Source organism: Trichoderma atroviride, chromosome 4 (assembly GCF_020647795.1).
Source record: "Trichoderma atroviride chromosome 4, complete sequence".
Taxonomy (NCBI): Eukaryota; Fungi; Ascomycota; class Sordariomycetes; order Hypocreales; family Hypocreaceae; genus Trichoderma; species Trichoderma atroviride.
Window position 1 is genome coordinate 2,089,094 of NC_089403.1, and position 22,477 is coordinate 2,111,570.

Genomic DNA, 22,477 nt, shown 5'->3' on the forward strand with positions numbered 1-22,477 from the left:
CCATTCTTTACGACGCATTTTAATTAAATTGAATAATATATACTGCAAAAGCGAAAAAAAAAAAAAAAAAACTGTTGAGAAAAAATCTCCAACTAGTGTTCGAACCTGGAACATCCAGATGAGGTAATGCCAAAGATTATTGAAATGGAGTCTGCTGGGCCAATCCCACGGTCACATCTGGTAAAAGGCAAGAGGTGAATTCGATGGGAGGTCCCACTCCAATAACTTTTAGTCAATAGTGCCTTATAAAGGATTAGCATTAGCGTCTAAACACTCAACCAACGCCTTACACCAATCTCTACAATCACGATATAAAATGAATTGGTACAAATAGCGCCTACACAGCTTCAAAGTCTCAAAATTACTTTATTGCTCTAAATTGGTCGATGGCGCTGCTATTTCTGGTCTTCTTCGCCCTCCTCCTCGTCGGCACTACCATCGTCTCCGTCGTCGTCCTCACCATCAGACACATCTTGTCCGAGATCCCGTAAACGACTCTGGTAGAACTCTATATTAGCATCACATCATTCTATTTTACGCGGTCCTAGGTTTCAATGTAACACCAGGTCACCTACCTTGTACTGTGCCAGCTTCTCCTCTAGATCGCCAAATACCATAAGGAGATCGTCAAGTTCGGACTGAACGGCATCCTTGGCCTCCTCTGCATCCTTCAGGGCTGACTTTGTCTAAGAAAAGCCCGTCAGTAATGAACCTGTGAGCATTGAGTTTACCATGTCTTACCTCCGTAACTTCCTGCCGGAGCTTCTCAGCTTCGGACGTTGCATCCTCCAGCTGTTTTTCCAGCTCCTCGCTCTTCTCGTTGGCCGTCTTCAGCTGTTTCCCCACCTCATTGTGCTTCTCGTTGACCGTCTTTAGCTGTTTTTCTAGCTCTTCCTTCTTTTCGTTGGCTTTCTTCAGCTGAGACTCCTGCTCTGCTAAAGCGTCTGCATGCTCTGTACGAAGGGCCTGTAATTCAACGGTCTTGGTCTTATTGGCCTTTTTAAAAAATCCCAGTTAACAATCTGTAAACGGTACTCATTCAATCATGCCTCGTAACACTTACCTTCATCAAATCGACTTCAAGTCTGCTAGCAGTCGCCCGCAAATCGGCGATTTCTGCTTCAGCCTTCTGCTTTGCTCGCTCTGCCTCTACCTCGTGTGCTTTTTGAGCCTGGCTCAATTGCGTTTGTAGTTGCTGGTCTTTGGCACTCAATTGAGTTTGAAGCTGCCGCTCCTTAGCATCTAGTTGCTTTTGGAGATGAGCCTCCTTGGCGTCCAGCTCTTTTCGGAACTGAGCCTCTTTGGCAACTAGCTCTTTGTCTTTGGCATCCAGCTCTCTTTTTAGGCGCGCATCTTTGGCTTCCAATTCCCTTTTAAGACGCGTATCTTTGGCATCTAGCTGTAATTGATGATTTTGGTCTTTGGAGTTAAGTTGCTGCTGTAGTTGCACCATTTTTTGTTCATATTCCGCGGCTTTAGCAGCATGTTGGCTTTGAAGCTTGCTAGATAGGTCCATCAGCTGTGCTCTAGACACTCATCATGGCAAGGGTATATCAAACATACCTCAGTTCTATTGCCAACTTTGCACTTGTGGCCTCGGCATCTTCCTTAGCACGGCGATGTGCCTCCTGCGCTTCATTAACGGCTCGTTGCAATGCTTGTTTGGCTTCGTTAGCTTCAACAATCGCGCCATCTCTCTCCTCTACTTGATGCCGCAAAGAATCTACGAGCTGTCTTGATATGCCTTGTTCCAAGCCATTCGTGATGACCGATACTTCCACATCGGGTGCTTTATCAATAGCACGGGCTGCTCGACTATAGTTGTCTTTGAAAAATTCAACAAATATGCTATCAAAGAACACATTGACTTCTTCTTCCCCAGTGGGTAGCGCAATGAGAGTCTGTGGCGTAACTTCAAAATCTCGAAGCAACGGGTGGTTTCGCAGTTTTACCAGTCGGTCCAGATAGCCATCTCTGTCCAGCCGCGATTCCAGGATAGAATGTAATGTTGCTCGCGGAATGGGTGAATCCTTTGTAGAAAACTCGTAAATGAAGCCCAGCAACATGGCGCACAAACCTTGCACGAGCTCCCCTGCTACACGAACTGGCTGTGAGATTACCTGAATGAGGCCCTGGACATTGCTGCCTTCGGATAGGAAGTCATTGACGGCATCTAGATCCTCAAACAGCCAGCCTAGAAGTAGCATCAGATACCCCACCAATATTCGGGTGTCATCATCTCGACGTATCCTCGTGAGTAAATGCGCTGTGATCGTCTGTATGCTGGTCACAACCTCCTCGCCTTTAGAGGCATCGCCTTCAGTTAAGCCCTTTGCCACTGCTTTGGCAGCAGGATTGTCGTAGACAAGGTGAAATGCGATGACAGAGGCAAACCACACGCGGTATGGATCATTCAAGAATACATCACCAGGTAGCTTCAGCAGAACACTCAAGATGTTAGCAGATTCGTCTCGTCCAGACTGATACCCTTCTATGGCTCTGCCAAGGAAATGCGATTTTACTTCGGCGTGGTTAGAGAAATAGGCCGTTAGACACTGGCAAGCGGCAAATCGCAAATCAAATGCGGCAAGATCGTGCACATTTAATGACAAATCAAGCAGGCCGTCAATGATGTAGATCTTGGAAGGAGCATGGCCATTGGATACGTTTGGATTCCCGGCCATGGATTCTAGTGGTGGAGAGACTGTGAGCGAAGCGAATCCTTCCTGGAGGGTCATGTTGTTACGGATCAGGTCTCCGCAAGCAACCAAAGCCTGTTCGAATTGTTATAATTGTGGCTCAACATATTAAGAAGCAGGGGAGTAGGCCTCCGCACCTCGGCTTTGATCTGTGTTTGAACATCAGGGTCGAACGCAAGCTGAAGGACAAGATAGCTAAGGCCGTGCCTCCAGAACGTGGCTTGATTCTGATGCGTCTCTGCCGAGTTCGCAGACAAAAACAGGCGGATGATGGAGAGAAATGCGTATATGTTTCGATTGACCTGGATTTGCGCCCATTTGGCCAGACCATCTTCCTGGTTCCGAGCTTCGAGTAGGCCCTTGAGCATCTCTGTGAGTTTCCCCATGCAGTCAGACTCCCTAAAGAGGGACTGGTTGGCCGCATTGCCCCTCAACAGGTTGGCTAAGAGTATCAAGCAATCCTCTACAGTCCTTCCGCCTTCAGAGAGAGAACCGTCACCAGCAATGATGACGAATAGTTTCTCAAAGGCACTTTGAAATGCTACGAGCTTTTGTATCTCAATGGAACTCGATGTCAGCAGTATCAATAGATTGATACCCTCGTTGCGGATCGCCTCCCGCTGATCGTCGAGAGCAGCCACGAGGCGGCTGATCCCCAATGGTGCCGAGAGAACACATTCTTCGGTTCGTTGGGTTCGTGCGGTGAGGATCGAGCTGAGAAGCTGTAAACAATACAGGCGTGAGTAGAAATCGGGGGGAATCTAAAAAGTCCAGGACCAGCGTGATGTTTTCTTGGCGCTGGGTAAATTCATCGGCCAGCCATAAGGCGATTTCATCTGATGCTTCTGGGCTCTCCTTGTTCGGGTTGAACAGCATCAACAGGGTCTCCAGCACGACCTTGATTGTATCGACATCTTCGGCATCTTTGGTGAGGCTGCCAATCAAGCCCCTGAGAGCGCCGGATGCTACAGTCGCTGGATAGTCCTTTGCGAAGCTTCGCAGGCCTAAAATCGCAGCCCGCCGATCTTCGAGGAGTGTCGCAGAACCGAGTCGGCCACTGAGAACGGTGATCGTGTCGCCAACAGATTGTTTCGCTGGAGCGCTGGAGATGGAGAACATGTCGTCGCTCCCCCCCATGCCACCAATTGAGGGAATTGAGGTTCACGATTGGTTGAGCATGCAGGATAGAAGGCTGAGCTACCTAGTCGCAATTTACGATGCCGAGCTTCTAGAAAACGCCCCTACATAACACGTAGGTGGGTATACGGACTACCTACCTACTGTAGCTGTAACCACACTACAGCTTTAGGTGCATAGTAGCAGATGCTAGGTGAAATAGGCAATGCCTTTACTCGTCAATGGATGTACCTTCCTTTATTTGTATTTAAGCACAATCGAAATAGTATTTAATTCCCATATAATGTTCTTCTTTTGCCAGGCGAAGATGGGCAAATCCTATTGAAGCCTATACCATTTCGCTTCATAGCAGCTCCCTGACACTCCATGTGTCAACCGCTATTGGGCGTGCTGTACGCTTTATTAGACACACACTAGACCCGATCTGGACTGGTCCCCTTATCTTATCAGGCTTTACTGGACGACCTGTCGCCGGGTTGACCCAGAGACGCGTTCCACAATCCGGAACAAACAAGCTTGAGCCTCTTTACTTGATCTCGCATCCGCTCCGATGTAGCCCATTGCGTTAAGCTACCACGCATGGTTGTTCAATCCGCTCTTTCTTCCATTTCATTGATACCCCTTTCGCAATGGCTCCTCGCCAATCAACGGCAGCGCCCAAACAACGATATCGTGCCAGACCAAGCGACATACAGCGTGCGCGGTCAGCTCCCATGTTCTCAAAACGACTAATTTGCTAACTATCAATCCAGCGGGCGATCCACTGCCTACGAGACAGAAGCGGCGATATCGCCCGGGCACCGTTGCGCTGCGAGAAATCAGGCAATATCAAGCCAATACAAAGCTTCTACTCCTAAAACTTCCATTTATGCGACTCGTTAGTGCCGTCATGACAACCCCCTTCCGACAGTGGACTTGCTTTTTTTTGATACTGTATAGGTTCGCGAAATTGGATTGAATTGTCGGCCGAGAGGGAAAGATTTTCGATGGCAGAGTCAGGCCATCCAGGCACTGCAAGAGGCCGCAGAAGCATTCATGGTACATCTTTTTGAAGATGCGCAGCTATGCGCGGTCCATGCGAAGAGAGTGACACTTATGCAAAAAGACATCCAGCTAGCGAGGAGGATTCGAGGTATATGGGGCGGGCTTGGTTGAAATCAAATAGCAGCAATTGGTATATTATTCATCTTGAAATCCCCATACACATAGACACAATAAAGTCTGGATGTGCGAGGTAACTATCATGTTATGGGAAGGTTCTACCGTATGAACAAGATTTACTGGCTGGAAGATTATGCTCTTCTTCGGTACAGAAGCCCTACAACGTACAAAATGCGTTTCAGAATAAGCAGCTTATCTTGTATACGCACCTGAAAGAGAATTGTGGCGATCATTGATGACCACGTCCGCGCCACTGATTGCCGTAAGGAGGCCGCGCTCCAGAGTGCCCTCCGTGTCTTCCCTGGTGGCCATACTCGGGTCTGTTCCCATGCCAACCTTGCTGCGGTTGGTGCTGCATATTTGGAGCTGCAAAGGAGCTGGCTCTTGGGTCAAACCCTGGCCCAGCTGGTGGTTGCCACCTCCCATGTTGAGGCATACCTTGGTGGGAATTATGTGAGTCGAAGCGTTGGTTGTCCCTATAGTGCCCGGTATGAGATCCTCGCGAATCTCTGTACCCACCAGCGTAGCCAGGCCCATTCCGACCATTGTTATTCCTATATGATCCTCCATAGTTGCCGCGACCTCCTCGATTTCCCCTTCCTCGCAGTATTTCAATGTCGCTCCTAGTCAAAACAGGTGCCGGCATTCGCACTCCGCGTAGTAGCATTGATTTATGAGTTTGGGATACCTGCGGCATGTCATAATAAACGCTGCGCCCGATTAGTCAAAAAGTACCAGAGGCAAAAAAAAAAAAAGAATAGTTTGATCATACCTAATTGAGTGATCGTAATCTAGATCCGGCATAGATCGTCGCTCCAGGGGATAGTTCAAAGCCCCATGGGGAACCTTATCCTCTTGCTTTTCTATTTCTCCTGCTAAGCCGTTGCTGTTTTTGGTATTTATGCTGAGTCTTAAACGGTCCTGCTTCTTTGAGTAGAAATTGGTTAGGATATCGTCGTAGAGTCCATCATGGCTATCAGACAATAGCAAGACGTCTTTTCCCACTGTGTTTCGTGCAACATCTTCTGGGCTCAGTAAGTCATATTTGCCTTGAACAGCCTTGAGGAGTCGTGGCATGTCAATAAATGGAAGCAGAGCGACTCCCTGCCATGCCATCTTCTTCCCGTTCAAGTCGACTTGAAACTCCTCTGGATAGAAGTCGATAATCTCACTATCTTTTTGTAACATCAGGTCATGAAAGACTGTGGGGAGAGCATGGCGAGATGCCGCCGGCAAGACGCTCATCAGCTGTTCAAATGGCCTAGAAATCCGTCCCTTTTCGAAAGCAATTTCCATCTTGGTGAGGTCTTTGAAATCAGCAGCAAACGGAGCATAATGGTAAGGATAGTACCACTCCCAAGACGGACATCCTTGGAAGTAATAGAGTAATACCCAAGCCAGCCCTTCGACGTATGCCTGTGCCACCTTGTGGCGAAAGTCAACGTCCTGTGGATCTTTGTGAAACTTTTGCTGGTAGTAGCGATCTTCATAGCCATCCTCCCATAGGCGCACGTTATCAACTGGCTCTACCTCTGGAGGCGCCAAGGGTTTGACACTGGGCGATTCAGCTGGAGAGGCATTAGCGGTGTCGTCGGAATCCATAGCTTTCCTCTTTCCAAGGGACGAAGGTAGAGGCTGAGTAATAGCTGCCGCCGCGGTAGAGGTATCCTCATTCTTGTTAGTATCGGCCCGCAGTCGATCTCGCATTACGCTGGCAGCGCCCTTATTGGCCAAAGTCACATCTTGAGTCGCATTGCGGCTGACAATCATATCGTGCGTCATGTTAATGGCCGAGTTTGCGGTTTGTGATGCAGCAATGGGGAAAAGGTGCAGCCCTTTAGTAGGATCGGCGTGTCCGTCAATTTTGGAGGAGCCATGTTGTCCATTTCTGGCATAGCCTTCATTTTGCATCTTTCTTCGTTTGTTAGAGGCCTCTCGGCGATCTTCCTGCTCTTTTCTTCGCTTGAAAATTGCATTTTCTTGACTTGCGAGACCGTCAAGTATGACTTGCGCCCTCGCTAAATCAATATGGCCATCTTTGGTGACATAACCGCCCATGGACGGCAAATTCGTCTTCCAGATTGTGGTCAAAGTATCAATGCCATGCTCTCGAATTTCAAGAGCAGGCAAATGAGGTAAAAAGTCGTTACCTACAAAGCAGCACATGAAGATCCAATCGTCAATGGCCCGCTCTAGGTCAAACCTGAAAGGAAGATCGGGCACAGCCAACTCGGCCGCGAGATACTCTCTCAGAACGGAAACGTGCAGCCAAATGAAAGGCTTTTGAACGGGGCTCTGAAGGCTTCTGCTTTGTTCTTCAGCAGCAGCAGGATCATCGCTTGGTTTGGCGTTTCCACGACAGTTATTCGCCTCATGTCCTTTTTGGCCGCACAGCTTACACGCCCTGTTTTTGCCATCTTGGAAGAAGACATCTTCACGTAGGACTCGGAAGTGAGGCTCGTGCGTGGCAAGTCCTAACATGATGAGATCGGCATCCAAACCGTAAATAACGTGGCGGGTGTTGGGGTCATAGTTTGGAGAAGCGCGTTGAGATCTGACAAAGTTCATGATCTTATGTTCACCTTCACCGGGCACAGTAGCATCAGATATGATGATTTTGAGCTTAGCCCATGCTGGATCTGTGTTTAGCTTGTACTGGCACCAATACCGCAAACTCAGGGCGAGAATATCCATGAATGGGGTGCCTGGGGTGATGGAGTTTGAGTCAAAAGCTTTCTTAACGACCGTCTCCGAGTCTGCAGCAGCGAATGTGCCACCATTTTGACGCTTGAGGAGTTCGATCAGCGCTTGCTTGTCCTCTTCCTTTTCCTTGGCTTCCTGGGCCGATCGAAATCGTCGCGATCGCTGTTGATTCATCTTGGCTCTTGGCGCAACTCCATCTGGTTCAACTTTGTTAGCTACAACTGAGCGAAAAATTTCGTAGACTAGGATGACGAGACGTCACACATACCGACAGCAATCATTAGAATCTTTCGTGGACGAACCATGTTCACAACACGATCCGTGTATTTGAACACCTCGAGCATCATTTCCTCCTCATCAGCCGGTGCCGGCCTATCCTCTGGATGCGAGCATGGATGGACAATTCCATTCATGTCCAAATATAGGTTATCCAGCTCTTCCCCGTTAGGATTGGGCTGCGTGGTGTCGACGGGAATCGTGATGCCATCTTCGGTGACAATAGGCGTTTGTTCAATCACTGGCGAAATGATTTTGGGATATTTGTTAGATAGCCATCTAAAGGCAGCGGGAATACCCATGCTGGGCCGTGGAAATCTTGGTAAGGAATAAAAATGGGTTCGTGCTGTTGGGCAATAGGTAGTAATGAACAGTTCTCTGAAAGAGCGAGAGACGCGATTGCGCGCGGTCAATAATTCGAATAGCGCAAGGAAATGTTTGAGTTGCGCAAAAGGTGTCACAGTTCTATCACCTGATGATAGACTTGAAGTCTGCGAATCTGAAGAGATTGCGCGGACAGGTGAGAGACTATGCTGAGCAGTACCTGAAATCTTGATGCAGATGTTGCAGGTGGAAAATATCCCATATCAGATAAATGCGAGGCAAACTTTATCTTAGAACTGAGGCGCCAAGCTACTAGTGGTACCTAGTAGTAGCAGCGGCAGCGGTACCTTGGCTACGCATTACCTTTTTTGCATTATATATAAAGATGAAGGCTGCAGCCTTTTATTTAAAAAAAAAAAAAAAAAAAAAAAAAAAAAAAAGAACGAAAGAATGAAATCGAGAACAATTAAACATGCCAATGGATTTATTTATTGGCTACTATATACTCGCATCTTTCAATCACTTAGTTCTGTTATACTGGTAGGCACTTTCTTCAATAAAAGTTTCCACATGTCTCTGTACGTATTAGGTACCTACCAGTAGGGGGGGAACTTGGATTAGCTTAAAAGCAGCACTAGTAGCCCTGTTAGGTTGTCGCTGTTCCAAGTGCTTGTCTCGCAGTCGCTGGTCTGACGCTTGTTCCGTTACCTTTGGGATTTGCCTTGAGCTGCCTCAAGGTATATCTGCTCATACACCATGTCTATATCCAATGAAGCTCTACAGAAGGTGAGTACGGCTCCTCTAGATTCTAGAACCTGTGCTAATTCAACTACTAGCTGGCGCTCGAGATCGAGACCCAGGCCATCGCAGCACAGCAGCAGATCGGCATGGTCCGAAGCCAATTAGCAGGCAAGCAGCGAGAGCAACGTCTACTCCGGTTAACGATGAGCGAGGTGCAGAGCTTTGCAAGCAATTCAGTCGTTTACGAGGGCGTGGGGAAGATGTACGTGACAGATGCACACAAACGTGGTAGTGGAATTGATGCTGATGTTTCGTGGGCTCTAGGTTTGTTTCTCTTCCTCCCAATACTCTGCACGAGAAATTACAGCGTCAGATGCAAGATCTCGACGGGGATGTTGATAAACTGAACCAAAGACTGCTGTATCTCGAGACAACCCAGAAGAACAGCCGAGAGCATATTGAAAAGATTCTACGTGCCAGTTAAAAGAGACTCAGACGAGCGGGCGACGACCGAATAATTCTTTGTAAAGCCGGGCTGGTATTGCCCACATTTTATACCTACTCTATATACCAAAGCAGCAGAAGGCAGTACATTGGCGATGCGGGATCAAGAGCTTAGGTATAGACGCCAGTTGGTAGCAGTAGTATGCAAGCACTACTGTTGCTACCTGTAGATATTGTAGCAGCATTACCTCTGATGCTCAAGGGAATGATGAATCAAAAGCATACTTGGCAATATGAATAGCAGCATCCATAAATGCATGCATACCAGTATATATATATATATTATTTCGTTTCAAGTTTCTTCTCCAGCTACGTTGGTTGATGCTGTTATCATCCACGGTTGAGGAGCATCCCACCCTGCTACTAGTCTTTTTAGAGTTACCTTGGCTCTCACAGCAAGCAAGCTTTTGCCGCCAGGGATTTTCCACCGCACGCGCATCATATCCGAGCCCAGCCCCTCTACCTCTAGTGTATCTGGCTTCTTGCGCACTCGTGCTGCTGCTCTCGTGCCCCACCAGCAGCAGGACTAGGTAGCTCTCCTTCACCCGCGGCGTGTGGCACCTGTTAGTAACATCAAGCTGTGTGCTCTCTCCTCCAGCCCGCCAGTGCTACGGCAAACGACATCATCCGCATCATCAACGCCTGATTGCTTCGCCCAAGCCCCGACCCGACGCTCGACGCTCTGCCCGGCCCAAGCCCCAACCCGCCGCGGCCGACCTCCCATCCCTCTCGAGACATCACCCCTCACTGCCCTCTTCCTGTCTCGCGCTGTATCTCGTCACCCCGGCTGCCTGTGCCACCTCTAGTCCCGATCCCTGCTATCGCTGCCAACCAAAATGGTCGACAGCGAAGCGAACTCACCAACATGGAAGTTTACCCAGTATGTGCCGCCGCTCCAATGGACTCTACCTGCAACTGACCCAGGATGCCCGCAGATGCTTCGGCGACAAGGGCGATGTGGAGGACATCACTGAAGGTTCGCCGCCGGACAAGCTCCCTTTCTTCCCTCTGACGTATGCTGCCTGATACTGACCGCGGGGCCCAGCCGACATAATCTCGACGGTGGAATTTGATCACACGGGGAACTACCTTGCTACTGGTGACAAAGGAGGGCGAGTGGTTCTGTTTGAACGAAACGAGACGGTACAGCTTTGCTCAGCTCGCTCCAACCCACCCCCCCCCTCCAAGCGGTGGATGCAGACTCTCTAACGCTTTTGCTTTTGCAGAAAAAATCTTGCGAATACAAATTCCACACCGAGTTTCAATCCCATGAGCCCGAGTTTGACTACCTCAAGTCTCTCGAAATCGAGGAAAAGATCAACAAGATCAAGTGGTGCCGTCGACAGAATGCCTCTCATTATCTCCTATCCACCAATGACAAGACGATCAAGCTGTGGAAAGTGTTCGAAAAGTCTCTTAAAGTGGTGGCTGAGAACAACCTTTCCCATGATATAACGCCCGGGGGTGCGGTAGGCGGTGGCGGCGGCGGCCTTCGAGCTCTCCCTACATCCCAGCAATTCAGGGACGCCGCGGATCTGAAGCTGCCTCGCCTCACGCACCATGATACCGTTGTTGCCGCCGTCCCCAGACGAACTTATGCAAACGCTCACGCATATCACATCAACAGCATATCGGTAAACAGCGATGGTGAAACCTTCATCAGCAGTGACGATTTGCGTATCAACCTCTGGAATCTCAATATCCAGGACCAGAGCTTCAACATAGTCGATATCAAACCCGCCAACATGGAAGAGCTGACCGAGGTCATCACTGCCGCTGAGTTTCACCCAATCAGCTGCAACTGGTTCATGTATGCCAGCTCAAAGGGCACAATCAAACTTGCTGATATGCGAGAAAGTGCTTTGTGTGACCAGCATGCAAAATGTTTGTATTCATACTGCATCACATAAAACTCTTGACACGACGCGAATGAGGGACTGACCAAGATATTTTTACTACCTAGTATTCGAGCAAGAGGAAGATCCTTCATCAAGGTCATTCTTTTCTGAAATCATTTCGTCAATATCCGATGTGAGATTCTCTTACGACGGGAGATATGTCCTGTCACGAGACTACCTCACCGTCAAAATCTGGGACATCAACATGGAGCGGCAACCGGTCAAGACGATACCCATTCACGAGCATTTGCGACCCCGGTTATGCGACACGTATGAAAACGATAGTATTTTTGATAAGTTCGAGGTCGTATTTTCCGGCGACGCCAAGAATGTCATGACTGGAAGCTACAACAATAACTTCATGATTTATCCCTCCGATCCGGATAAGGAAGTCGAGGTGGTTCTTCAGGCGGACAAGTCGGCTTTCAAAGCAAAGAAGGTGGGCGTTCCTACACCCATTAACTCATCCACAAGCCCAACAGCTGCGAATGGTGGCAAGAAGGGAGGTTCACGGGCGGGCAGCCCGGCTGGTGGTGCGCAGGGCCAAAGGATGCGGAAAGAGACGGACGCAGACCAGATCGATTTCAATAAGAAAATACTACACATGAGTTGGCATCCGTTTGAGGATAGTATTGCCATAGCCGCGACCAATAATGTGAGTCTCCCCCCCTCTTCCAAGCTCATGGAGGATCGAAAGTCTTTACTGGATGCTAACAGCTCGGTTCGCAGCTCTTTGTATTTTCAGCACTGTAGTTGAAGGTAGAAATCTTGGAACACTGGAGAGCACACCTAAACCAAAAAATAGCAACTCACGAGTTGTAAATGATAGTCAATGCTAAGGAATAGTGAAAGAGTCAATTAAAGTCCTAATTATAATTGGGCAAGAAGAGCAAGAGGATTATAAATACAGTATAACCTTGAAATAAGACATACTATTACTAGTTGATACCAAAAAAAAAATATTCAACAAAAGATATTGCCATTTATGAGTTTTGCCACTCCAATGGTAAAAAGAAGAAGGAAAAAAAAGGGGGGGGGGGGGCTTAATCTCATTGAGATTACTACACAAATGGGTAATATTTTTAGCACCTGGAAGTTTATGCATAGAACAAACTTTGAATGCTATCAAGTTGCCAAGAGATATATCGCTTCCATTTAGCTGCTATTGACTTAACACGAAATTATGTATACATCTCTAGTATCTCCGCTCTGCGCAATACTCTACTATGTCGTCAATCCATACCTCAACGTCGAGTGCCTCTGGTAATACGGCCATGGGATGGTATGTCTTCGTCATCTGTTGACTCCCTGGAACTGCTCGACCGAGACCATATTCTTGCTTTGCTAGTCTTCCTGTTTCTGCCAGTGCGCCCCGGAGCCTTGTCATTGCCATATGGGCTTTCGCTCCCTCCCTCTTCGTGTTCTTCGTACCCCTCATCCATTTCAGGGGCTCTCTTAGATACCTGTTTCTCGGCGAGGCGTTCTCCAACTGGTGTCATCGTCTGCTGTCCCAAGCTTGGGCCCTTCACGTTGCCTTGAGGCTTCCTCAAGCCAATCTTGAATGACTTGCCTTTGAGAGCCATCCGTTCAGCCATAGACATAAATTGAGAGCTTGATGGTAAAATTACATCCAAAGAGGATCTACTTCGTGAAGAAGCCACAGATTTCGGAGGTCGGCCTCTCCTCCTTTTCGGAAGAGCATCTCCCTCTTCGTCTTCGACCTGTGATTCTCTAGAGGTCTTGGTTTGGTGCTCTCGCCGTGGATTGCCGACGCCAAGTTTAGCAACACCTGAAGATCTGGAGCGCCAGCGTCGTTGTCGTGAATCTTCAACGAAATCGCCATCCCGAGTATTGGTCTGCTCATCCAATTCCGGAGAATTCGATTCACGAGTTTCTGTATCGGGAGCAAAGACCATGTCGTCCTGCGGGCCAGTATCTGCCTCCATGAGCGATGTAGGCAGCGACTTCCTTGGGCGCCCTCTCGCCTTTTTGTTACTTCCGCTTTCAATCTGCGGCGTTACATCCTCGGCGGTCACTGGTGATGCTGTTCTCGGCAACTTTCTCGGTGGCCGACCGCGACGTTTCGGAGCAACTTCCCCGGCCGCCTCTTGGGTTGCTCTACTCGGACGTTGTTCCTCAGCACTATTCAGTCCTTGTACTTCTTCGTTCGCGTGTATATCTTTGTGGGGTTTATCTACTGCTGGGCCATGGGCTTCCATCGCCGCCAAGGTTGGTGATATCTGAGGCGCTGCTTCAGTTTCGTCAACTTCATCAATATCTAGGTCGTCGATTTCGATATACGACGCCCGTGGTTTGGCATGTCGAAGGATTGGCTCATTAGCATCATACGGTGCAAAGGATGTCTTCGGTATGTTGTGGCTAGGCTCTGCTCGAGACGTCCCAACAGAATCCTCCCTATCTGGAGGAGCAGGCGCTGTTGCTTGATCAGGTACTGCTGACAAAGTTTCAGCGACAAAAAGAGCTGGATCCATGTTGTCAAGAAAATCCGTTGCCTGTGGGATAAGCCTTTGTTTCTTCGCATGGCTTTTAGAAACAATAAAATCAGGGTCGTCATTCTCCCGTTTAGCTTTTCTCTTAGCTGCCCGAATAGTTTTCTTAACAAAATCTGGGACGGTAGATTCGTCAGCCTGGATTGATTCTGCGGAGGGCGCCTGGTAAGGGTCGAAAAGAATTTTATCTGGTGTATCGTCTTGTTCGTAGTATCCCATTCCTATTCGCTGCCTGGTGAAAACCGATGGGTCAGGATACTGTGATGAATATACACTCTCTTGCTCTCTTGCATCGGCTGGGGCATCGGTTGGGGCATCGGCTGAGGCATCGGCTGGGGCATCGGCTGAGGCATCGGCTGAGGCATCAACTGAGGCTGGAGCTGCGACATCTTGCGGCACGTTGTCGGCTTTGTAGGTATGTCTGTCGGAGACGTCAAAAGCCAGGTTGGACACGTTTCCCCCATCGTGGCCAAGTACTTGACTCTGATCTCCATACCCGTTTATCGCGGAAGATTCTCCTAGATTGGCAGTGAAAACAGCGCTGGGTTGCATCCTAGGCTCCACATGAGATTGCTGCAGGGCATCTTGCGCTTTGGCGTTGTCCGCTTGCTCTCGCAGCAGCTGCATTCTCTTGCTGTCCTTACTACGACTTTCTTCTCCCGCAGCTTTCAACCAAGACAAGTTATGGATTCGAAAATCAACAAGTGCTTCTACACTTCGATCGTCTGCAATTCGTCGAGTGTCATGTCCAAGAGACGTATTTTTTGGCATATATGGCTGCGTAATGCCTGCACGGCGGCAATGACCACAATTGCATATCCCTAAGCATTTGGGGCATTGCCAATGCTCATCTTCCATAACAGTCTGTGGCATGAGATCGAAAGCCCGATACAGGACGCCGTAGCAGTATCCTTCGAGACAGCCAGGATTCGTGCATAGATGTATTCGATAGCTATAATCCGGGTGGCAACAAACATGGCAGCGGTGGACTTCGCCTTTCTTCTTTTTTCTCTTTGCCTTCTTACTGGGCTTATCATCGCCCTCACCTTGTTCAGAGTCACTAGGTGTCTTTTCGCGGTCTGGTTTTGTTATGTCCTTCCAAGGACGTCGTTTTAATGCCTCCTGACAGATTTGAGCAAGTGACTTCTTCCCTGCCCTCTGTCTTGTGATCTCAAGTGGCTGTGGAGAATTTTCCAAGTCCACATGGCCATCGATTGCGATAACAGTCGCTTTCCAAGTCTCGTAGTTTTCAGTCAGCTCTGACCATAACCACTGCTCACACCATTGAAGCCCGGAGAGGCAGACGCATGACCGGCCCATTGCGTAACATTCCATGCAAACGTCGTATGCATCCTCTTCTCCATTAGGCAAATATCTGACACAGTGTTTGCAGGTGAGAAACCGATTGAAGATGTTAGACCTGCAGTAAGAGCAAGTAACGCAGGAATCAAACGGCAGGAATTCAATGTCTTTCTCTTTGAATGCAAAGACTTCGTCAGTAATGATTTCGGTAAACAACTGAAACAACTTTTTGAAGTCGGCGGCCAGCTGCTTCACACGCGGAGAGCTCCTGAAGATATCTCGCCCAAATCCCATGAAGCCAGCCTGCATAATTTCTGCCGTCTTTGCAATTTTTTGGAGCTCCGCATGGTATTTTTGAAGGGTATAGTAAATGATGGCTTTATTCTTGTACTGTTCATCTCGGCACACCAAACGAGCCTTGGGAAGAGCTTCATGCAGTGCGAGGTCTAAGGTTTCCACTGTCGTGCGATTCCAAGCAACCTTCATTGTTCTCGTCCCTCGATTCCAAACTTGATGCGCAGCGAGAGGGGGGGATAAGTATAAAATCGCCCGCGCATTGCTCCACAATGTACACGTCAAAGGGTGCCTTCTTCCAGGCGTTGACTTGCGCGAAATGCTTCTCAATCTCGATATCATGGCCAAGCATCGACAAGAAATACTCTCGTACCACTTCACGATCTTTGCTTTCGGTCATGAACCAAATCGAACTCCCCTTCTTTTCTCCATTTTCATCTCGTGATGCTTCAACCATGATGTTTTGTCCCAACGATGCGCACATCTCTCGGTGGGCGGGCGTGTAGGTTCCTTCATGGCCTATGTAGCACATGAGATTTTGGGCGCGCATTTCTTCTGGTAGGCTAGACATAAGATCTCCGGCAGAGGCAGCGGTAGTTTCGCCCCCAAAACTTCCCCTGTCGCGCGCGCGCATATCTCCTTTACTTGCAACATTTTCGTTGAGGTAGAAGAGATTAGGATGTATAATTTTCTGTAGCATATCGCGCCATTCGGGGGGGGCAGTCGATATCCTTGAGATATAACCGCTGTCGACGCTCGTCTCGATACGTGTTTGGAGTCCATTGATTGGTAAGCTGTTTCATGGAGCGTAGATAGTGTCCAGTGGTCATGGGGATGTCAGAGGCGTTGGAAATATCACGAACATTCTCCTCTGGCAAGACAGGCAGATCAGTATAGGTTCATGGTAGCTTGGGGAAATAACGAACGTTTCTTATCGTAGGTATTCTCAAGCCATCCTGCGCTAAATAGCGAGGAGGGCAGGGCATCGTCCCAGCCCTCGATAACGAGAGGCTTCCCGCCAGCTATGACATGTATCGCCACAAGCTTCTCGAAGTCCTGCTGGCCAAGGCTGTTGATTTGAGATCGAGATACCCGCTGAACCCATCGGAAATTCGGTGTACGGTCTACCAGAGAGTGAAGGTCAAGATCTGGAGGTATCGGGTCAAACTTTGCCTGGGGATGCTGTGCGCTAGGCATCTTGTTTCGCGCGGCGAGGTTCAACGGCGTTGGTCATGGGCAGTCGGCAGTAGGTAATCGGTGATGCAATCAATCGTAGCGGGGAGTGCTGATTTCCAGCGTCCGAATATGCCGTGTCGTGGCCGTCAGCAGGCCATTCTAAGGCATAGGTACGAACTGATCCCGCAAATTGATGAGCTCTGGGCAGGATCAAGGCGCAAGCTTCACCAGGCACAAGCTTCACCAGGCACAAGCTTCACCAGGCACTCGACAATGCCAGTAGTAAGCGCGATGTGAAAGATGGAAAACGATCAATCTAGTAGCCTTAGCGTGAGCTAAGCATGCGTCCCATAGGACCTTACAGGGGTATCCTAGCAGCTTACCCCAGCCTGTCTGCGAGGGTATGTAGACTTGCAGCAAGATGTTTGCGAAAGAAATGTAAAATAACATGGTCAGATTAATGTTTTGTTGATATAATAGAGAGTAGTAGTACAGATAGTTAATATATCTACCTACTAGGGTAAATGTATAGGCAGGCGTGTTGGATGTGATATAACTTTTTCGAACAACGCCTGTACTTTTTCTTCTGCAAATGGCCAGACGCTTTGCGATGATGTAAACAAGACTGTGCTCCAGTGCAATAGCTACCCTTTGAGATGATGGAAAATTAATTTCAGTCTACTAAGCGCGCGAGTGATAGTTGCTGGCTCGTGGCTGTCGTCGCCTTGCTGTTCCGGTGTTCTTGAAGTCGTCTCTAATGGCGAATTGCCCCACACTCGCGCATTGTATGCTGTGAAGACGTCATGCCAGTACCCAAACCATGTGTTGCTCGTTTCTCGAATATCTCCGCTTCCAAGGTAGGCCTCAGCCTGCTGCGAATCTTCAGGACTAGTAATGAAATTGGGAGAAAAGTCGAGCCGCTCTTCCTTCACTTTTTCTTCTTGGCCGCTAGGAATTTCCTCTGGAGGCGCATTCCATAATAGATCTTCCCCAGGCGCATGCTCAAGATTGAAGGCTAGGCCATGCGACTCGTCTTCCTGTTGAGAGAGAAGTTCTAACACAGCTAAGCCATCCGATGCTTCTTGGTCTATAAATGAAGACTCGTTTTTGCCACCTGTCACCAGCGCCTCAATATTGTGTTCGGTAAATGCATCGAACGAATCGTTTTGGCACTCGTTTGCAGTCCTCCGATTCGGTTCGAATGATGTCTGCTGGTGTCCTTTATACGATGAAGATTCTCCAGAAAGATACGAAGACGACCCCAGATGACTTAATCCACCAGAAGGTTTGGATTCTGGCACAAGATTGGGCATCCCCCGTGATGTAGTTATGGCGTTCACAACCAGTTTTCTAGACGCTTCAAGATGAGCAGCCGCTACTGCTAATGTTTCTTTCTGTTTGCCTTTAGTATCTCCATATGAATTTCGAAGATCCTCTTCAGTTGATGGACTTGAGGATACAGCATCTTCTGATCCATGGCGGTTTAAGGTTGAGTCTTTCATTGTTTGTTGGAGAGCTTGAAAGTTACTGACACACGGTAAGTGGGATGTATATGATAGAGTGATAGCCGAGGTATCTATGGCATCTAAATGCAACACATTCACATGTAATAGCCGCTTAATGCAACACTAAAGGAAAGTATAACAGCTACCTAGGTACCTACTAGTACAAGACACTAAAAGGATTAAATATAAAAGAGTATTAATTAAAGAATATTTTCAATTATCTTAAAATGTATTTTAAAATAATATATTTATATAACTTAAAATATATTATATTATATTATATATGTAATATAATAATTATAAGTATATAATAATACTTTTTTAAAGTTTGACTTAGTAAATTAGAGGAAATAGTATTCATTGATAAATTATAACATTTATTTTAAATATAAGTTAGTGTATTAATTATGATTATTTATTTTTTTAATATTTGCGCTATAATCACCTCTATACCTGTGCATGCGTCGGACCTCGCAAGTTGCAATCAGCCAATCTGATCATTCCTACCGGGTTCTTGGCAGGGCACCTTTACTCGCATGCCTGCATCGACATTCTCTGGAACCCTATGACGCTTAGGCTAGCTGTCAGAGTGCCAGTCCACCACCGAGTGCGATGGCGATCGAGCAATTGCTTGATTAGTCCACTCCGGATACTGCCCCGTCCGACATTGTCCGCCCTACAGAGTATACCAAGTCGACTGCCGGTTCAGGGCCAAAGAATTGTCGCTTTCCACCAAGTCTCGAGCAAACGGCAGCCGGTTGTCGATGTCGCCAATAGCCACAAACCCACGAACGATGAACCTCTAGCGGAATATATCCCAGCTAAAACTGGGATATTGTCCATTGTCCCAAAAACATGGGTACCATACGGTGAACTCATCCGCATTGACAAACCTGCTGGCACCTATTATCTTTTTTTCCCATGCCTTTTTTCTACGCTACTGGCGGCGCCAATGGCAGAGCCTATTGCTTCATTCGCCTCTGTAGCTACTACCGCGGCCCTGTTCTTTAGTGGGGCATTGATTATGCGTGGTGCTGGCTGCACTATCAATGATCTCTGGGATAGAAATCTTGATCCGCAAGTCAGGAGGACTCGATTGCGGCCAATTGCCCGTGGTGCAATTACCCCATTCAAGGGGATTGTATTCACTGGATTTCAGCTACTTGCAGGGCTAGGCGTTCTGGTTCAATTTCCCTTACCATGCCTCGCCTATGGCATACCAAGTCTTGCCCTTGTCACGACATATCCGTTAGCAAAACGAGTCACCTATTATCCCCAAGCTGTCCTTGGCTTGGCCTTTTCTTGGGGAGCAATCATGGGCTTCCCTGCACTTGGCATTGATCTGCTTTCAAATTCCGCCGCGCTCACAGCTGCAGCGTGTCTCTATGCTTCGAATATGGCGTGGGTTGTGCTGTACGACATGATTTATGCCCACATGGACATCAAGGATGATGCAAATGCCGGTATCAAAAGCATCGCCCTGAAGCATGAACATCAGACCAAGCAAGTCTTGACTGGACTTGCCGTTACACAAGTGGCCTTGCTAGGCGCAGCCGGAATGGCAGCCGGAGCAGGTCCTATCTTCTTCCTTGGAAGCTGTGGCGGAGCTCTCGTTACTCTGGGAATCATGATCAAGCGGGTGAATCTCAAGAGCGTCAAGAACTGTTGGTGGTGGTTTGTCAACGGCTGCTGGATAACAGGTGGGGTTGTCAGCATCGGCATGGCAGCTGACTATATCTCCAGGTCTCTTGAAGAGGTTGGATCGAAATCTGCGCCGGATGTAAAAAAATTAGACGCCTGATTAGACAATAAAACACACGTTGCCTGCACTTGGTTGATCGAATGTGAATGTGAGAAGATGCCCAATCCGGTGCCATCTAGTATTTGAACATGCTGAAAAATATTTCTAAAGAGATGGCATAATCCCTTTCAAAATTTTAGCCTCCCATTATAGGGCCATGACTAGTTGTGCGAGTATAACCGAGCCAATTTCCTTCGCTCCTCGCGATCCGTATGATAACACCTTCTTCTCCCAAAAGACTGCTTTTTTTATGATCGGGGCTTCTCCTTCTTCTCCTTCCACAGAGCCAGCAGACCAACACCAGACACCTTGACGACCTTGAATCGGACACCGGGAATATCACCCTTGGCCTTGCCCTTGCGACCGAATCCAGCGAGGAGGACTTCGTCGTTCTCGTCAACAAAGTTGAGGCAACCGTCGTTGGGGACTGTAAATCTTGAGTTAGTTGTGCACCGACCAAATAGATCATTATTTTTTTTTCATCTGGTTTTACGCACCGAAAGCAGTGACCTTCTTGCCGTTCTTGATCAACTGAACACGGACACACTTTCGAATGGCGGAGTTGGGCTGCTTGGCCTCAACACCAACCTTCTCCAAAACAATTCCCTTGGCGTGGGAAGAGCCTCCGAACGGTGAGGACTTGAAAGCAGTGCCCAGAGCACGCTTCTTGTAGGCGAGATCAGCCCATTTCTGATCCTTTCGGTTGGTTCGCAGCTTGCGCGCAGCGTTGAGACCTCGGGGTTTGCCACCAGCCATGATTGCTTCGTAATGTTATGTCAGTACAAAGAGATGCCAGTTAAGAGGTCCTGATGTGAGTGACGATGAGGGTCAGCTGGTGTCGAACATACCGATTTATGCTAATATGGCACCTATGGTTGAGTAATGCGACAACACCGAGAGCCAAAAGGTTGCAGTTGCAGACCACGAAAATTCCGATAGGGTTTGCGGCCCTAGAGCCAAAAAGACGTGAGCGGCGAAATTTTCTCACGTGACCTCGGAAACTCGAGCGCGGCCGTATTTTTATCCACCGCCCAAGGCAGGCGAGCTACTGACGGGCCCCACACCTCCGTCCTCACCCTCACATGCCAAATACGTCTAACAGTGGCTGTCCTTACTGAAATGCCATGTCGTCCACGGGCGAACCAAAAGCAAAGGAGCGAGATCCACCTCCTTTCCTGTTTATGCCTCCATCGCCTTCTATCTCTCGTGTCTCGCTGCCCGGCTCCCTCGCAACCAGCGTTCAAGCTCTCGGGAGACACAATCTGAAATGGAATCCCACCACTGTAGACGCCTCGCGCTCGGGGGGGGGTCAGATATGCCATCAGAACAGCGGCGTCCTGAGTGGGCCCTACAGACCAAGGGGAGCTATGGAGGCACTGACAGGACAGATGCATTATGGGCAGAAATGCAGGCCACACTGGAGAAGGTGGAATTATCTGCCTCGGAAGGCACTCACGTATTTGGACCTGAGCACGACCGCAAACTAAGAGAACTGCGAACTGCTCAAATCGTACTTGCACAGGCCTGGGCCAGAAGTGAAGCAGACGATACCATAGAGACTGCTCTGCGTGACCATATGAATGACGACAAGGGTGATGAACTACCTAATCTACGAGACGGGCTACTGGACTCGTCAAGGCCTGAGAGGGGAGAAGGGACTGATGCCGCAAAGAGCATGATGGGCACATCAAGTGGATGGCAAGGAAGTGACGAAAAAAGAGCAGACCGGCTAGGGGCAAAGTTGGTAGAGGAAACGGAGGCCGACATTCTACTCGCGAGAAAGCGACGAGAGGCCAACGATGAATATTTTGAGCGCGTCAATGACGGTGTCATCGACGTTATTGCTAAACTTGAATCAGTAGCAGTGGCCATGCGAGCAGTAGAGGAAGAGACCAAAGATTTATGGAATGATGCTGCCAGTCCTCAGGCTAAGTAGAGGAGTTGAAACAATAGATAGATGTACATATGACGTCTTTCCTGCCCGTCATTAGTATGTACATTAGCTAATACTAAGGTAAATTAATATTCCGTTCACATCACCCAAATGGATGTCATTCAAAGGCTCAAGACTAAGCAAGGCAGCGAGGGGTATAGGATAGAGGACCATTACTCTGAAGTGCAGAGAAAACTTGGACGTCCGACGACCGGGCCGGTCTTACCAGCGCTTCCGAAGTAAGACAAGGATTGAATTACACGCTGAGGCTACCTCGGTAGTGCATGATTCCGTTGCGCCTAGTCTGTACTCTACCCTCTGTATAAGCCGCAGATCTATCTGCTGAAAATTATAGCTTACCAACAATGTGTCCGTTCGTCCGACTATAGTATATAAAACTAAAGAAAATAAACATTTATACTAAATCTTTTTTATAAGTAGGATGTTATTAATAAATATTTTTAGATTTCTATATATTTATGACAAAAAGTAGATATATAATTTAATTTATAA

The 22,477-nt window shown here is 48.2% G+C and overlaps 13 protein-coding genes across 14 annotated transcripts; 5 read left to right on the forward strand and 8 right to left on the reverse strand.

Annotated features, from left to right (window-relative positions):
- Window positions 1–395: 395 nt before the first annotated feature.
- TrAtP1_008011 (uncharacterized protein) lies at window positions 396–3,085 on the reverse strand (the record flags this gene model as incomplete). Its single annotated transcript, XM_014092797.2, has 6 exons — window positions 396–497; window positions 576–686; window positions 742–996; window positions 1,064–1,502; window positions 1,564–2,774; window positions 2,837–3,085. 6 exons carry the CDS (start codon window positions 3,083–3,085, stop codon window positions 396–398), a joined length of 2,367 nt encoding a protein of 788 aa, XP_013948272.2.
- Window positions 3,086–3,257: 172 nt separating this feature from the next.
- TrAtP1_008012 (uncharacterized protein) lies at window positions 3,258–3,836 on the reverse strand (the record flags this gene model as incomplete). Its single annotated transcript, XM_066113754.1, has 1 exon — window positions 3,258–3,836. One exon carries the CDS (start codon window positions 3,834–3,836, stop codon window positions 3,258–3,260), a length of 579 nt encoding a protein of 192 aa, XP_065969842.1.
- Window positions 3,837–4,465: 629 nt separating this feature from the next.
- TrAtP1_008013 (uncharacterized protein) lies at window positions 4,466–4,991 on the forward strand (the record flags this gene model as incomplete). The annotated part of the gene is made up of 3 exons (XM_066113755.1): window positions 4,466–4,532; window positions 4,589–4,713; window positions 4,776–4,991. 3 exons carry the CDS (start codon window positions 4,466–4,468, stop codon window positions 4,989–4,991), a joined length of 408 nt encoding a protein of 135 aa, XP_065969843.1.
- Window positions 4,992–5,189: 198 nt separating this feature from the next.
- Window positions 5,190–5,543, reverse strand: TrAtP1_008014 (uncharacterized protein; the record flags this gene model as incomplete). The annotated part of the gene is made up of 1 exon (XM_066113756.1): window positions 5,190–5,543. The coding sequence occupies one exon, from the start codon at window positions 5,541–5,543 to the stop codon at window positions 5,190–5,192; it is 354 nt and encodes a 117-aa protein (XP_065969844.1).
- A 174-nt stretch (window positions 5,544–5,717) lies between these two features.
- TrAtP1_008015 (uncharacterized protein) lies at window positions 5,718–8,278 on the reverse strand (the record flags this gene model as incomplete). The annotated part of the gene is made up of 2 exons (XM_014092799.2): window positions 5,718–7,897; window positions 7,969–8,278. The coding sequence occupies 2 exons, from the start codon at window positions 8,276–8,278 to the stop codon at window positions 5,718–5,720; spliced, it is 2,490 nt and encodes an 829-aa protein (XP_013948274.2).
- A 674-nt stretch (window positions 8,279–8,952) lies between these two features.
- Window positions 8,953–9,856, forward strand: TrAtP1_008016 (uncharacterized protein). The gene is made up of 3 exons (XM_014092800.2): window positions 8,953–9,086; window positions 9,137–9,303; window positions 9,366–9,856. Exons 1-3 carry the CDS (start codon window positions 9,057–9,059, stop codon window positions 9,523–9,525), a joined length of 357 nt encoding a protein of 118 aa, XP_013948275.1. The 5' UTR covers window positions 8,953–9,056; the 3' UTR covers window positions 9,526–9,856.
- Window positions 9,857–10,046: 190 nt separating this feature from the next.
- TrAtP1_008017 (uncharacterized protein) lies at window positions 10,047–12,465 on the forward strand. The gene is made up of 6 exons (XM_014092801.2): window positions 10,047–10,425; window positions 10,481–10,521; window positions 10,591–10,688; window positions 10,772–11,429; window positions 11,509–12,098; window positions 12,173–12,465. Exons 1-6 carry the CDS (start codon window positions 10,382–10,384, stop codon window positions 12,194–12,196), a joined length of 1,455 nt encoding a protein of 484 aa, XP_013948276.1. The 5' UTR covers window positions 10,047–10,381; the 3' UTR covers window positions 12,197–12,465.
- A 110-nt stretch (window positions 12,466–12,575) lies between these two features.
- TrAtP1_008018 (uncharacterized protein) lies at window positions 12,576–15,741 on the reverse strand (the record flags this gene model as incomplete). Its single annotated transcript, XM_066113757.1, has 1 exon — window positions 12,576–15,741. The coding sequence occupies one exon, from the start codon at window positions 15,739–15,741 to the stop codon at window positions 12,688–12,690; it is 3,054 nt and encodes a 1,017-aa protein (XP_065969845.1). The 3' UTR covers window positions 12,576–12,687.
- Window positions 15,742–16,223: 482 nt separating this feature from the next.
- Window positions 16,224–16,746, reverse strand: TrAtP1_008019 (uncharacterized protein; the record flags this gene model as incomplete). Its single annotated transcript, XM_014092802.2, has 2 exons — window positions 16,224–16,420; window positions 16,476–16,746. 2 exons carry the CDS (start codon window positions 16,744–16,746, stop codon window positions 16,224–16,226), a joined length of 468 nt encoding a protein of 155 aa, XP_013948277.2.
- A 423-nt stretch (window positions 16,747–17,169) lies between these two features.
- On the reverse strand, window positions 17,170–18,266 carry TrAtP1_008020 (uncharacterized protein). Its single transcript, XM_014092803.2, has one exon. It carries the CDS (start codon window positions 18,225–18,227, stop codon window positions 17,370–17,372), a length of 858 nt encoding a protein of 285 aa, XP_013948278.1. The 5' UTR covers window positions 18,228–18,266; the 3' UTR covers window positions 17,170–17,369.
- Window positions 18,267–18,725: 459 nt separating this feature from the next.
- Window positions 18,726–20,059, forward strand: TrAtP1_008021 (uncharacterized protein). The gene has a single exon (XM_014092804.2). It carries the CDS (start codon window positions 18,796–18,798, stop codon window positions 20,029–20,031), a length of 1,236 nt encoding a protein of 411 aa, XP_013948279.2. The 5' UTR covers window positions 18,726–18,795; the 3' UTR covers window positions 20,032–20,059.
- A 14-nt stretch (window positions 20,060–20,073) lies between these two features.
- Window positions 20,074–20,935, reverse strand: TrAtP1_008022. Of its 2 annotated transcripts, XM_014092805.2 has the most exons (3): window positions 20,880–20,935; window positions 20,529–20,792; window positions 20,074–20,458 (listed from the first exon to the last, which is right to left on the reverse strand). In XM_014092805.2, the coding sequence occupies exons 2-3, from the start codon at window positions 20,785–20,787 to the stop codon at window positions 20,280–20,282; spliced, it is 438 nt and encodes a 145-aa protein (XP_013948280.1). In that variant the 5' UTR covers window positions 20,788–20,792; window positions 20,880–20,935; the 3' UTR covers window positions 20,074–20,279. The 2 variants fall into 2 exon arrangements, with proteins under 2 accessions (XP_013948280.1, XP_065969846.1); XM_066113758.1 differs by lacking the exon at window positions 20,880–20,935 and having other exon boundaries at window positions 20,529–20,875.
- Window positions 20,936–21,089: 154 nt separating this feature from the next.
- On the forward strand, window positions 21,090–22,324 carry TrAtP1_008023 (uncharacterized protein). The gene has a single exon (XM_014092806.2). It carries the CDS (start codon window positions 21,299–21,301, stop codon window positions 21,965–21,967), a length of 669 nt encoding a protein of 222 aa, XP_013948281.2. The 5' UTR covers window positions 21,090–21,298; the 3' UTR covers window positions 21,968–22,324.
- Window positions 22,325–22,477: the final 153 nt, after the last annotated feature.

What these genes read in the sequence shown, in the direction of transcription:
- TrAtP1_008016 (XM_014092800.2), top strand. Translation starts at nt 9,057, where the DNA reads ATGTCTATATCCAATGAAGCTCTACAGAAG. An exon ending in CCAATGAAGCTCTACAGAAG is followed by an intron (nt 9,087 to 9,136) that starts GTGAGTACGGCT and finishes TTCAACTACTAG; the next exon opens with CTGGCGCTCGAGATCGAGAC. An exon ending in TACGAGGGCGTGGGGAAGAT is followed by an intron (nt 9,304 to 9,365) that starts GTACGTGACAGA and finishes CGTGGGCTCTAG; the next exon opens with GTTTGTTTCTCTTCCTCCCA.
- TrAtP1_008017 (XM_014092801.2), top strand. Translation starts at nt 10,382, where the DNA reads ATGGTCGACAGCGAAGCGAACTCACCAACATGGAAGTTTACCCA. An exon ending in CCAACATGGAAGTTTACCCA is followed by an intron (nt 10,426 to 10,480) that starts GTATGTGCCGCC and finishes GGATGCCCGCAG; the next exon opens with ATGCTTCGGCGACAAGGGCG. An exon ending in TGTTTGAACGAAACGAGACG is followed by an intron (nt 10,689 to 10,771) that starts GTACAGCTTTGC and finishes TTGCTTTTGCAG; the next exon opens with AAAAAATCTTGCGAATACAA.
- TrAtP1_008020 (XM_014092803.2), bottom strand. Translation starts at nt 18,227, where the DNA reads ATGAAAGACTCAACCTTAAACCGCCATGGATCAGAAGATGCTGTATCC.
- TrAtP1_008021 (XM_014092804.2), top strand. Translation starts at nt 18,796, where the DNA reads ATGACGCTTAGGCTAGCTGTCAGAGTGCCAGTCCACCACCGAGTGCGA.
- TrAtP1_008022 (XM_014092805.2), bottom strand. Translation starts at nt 20,787, where the DNA reads ATGGCTGGTGGCAAACCCCGAGGTCTCAACGCTGCGCGCAAGCTGCGA. An exon ending in CAAGAAGGTCACTGCTTTCG is followed by an intron (nt 20,459 to 20,528) that starts GTGCGTAAAACC and finishes CAAGATTTACAG; the next exon opens with TCCCCAACGACGGTTGCCTC.
- TrAtP1_008023 (XM_014092806.2), top strand. Translation starts at nt 21,299, where the DNA reads ATGGAATCCCACCACTGTAGACGCCTCGCGCTCGGGGGGGGGTCAGAT.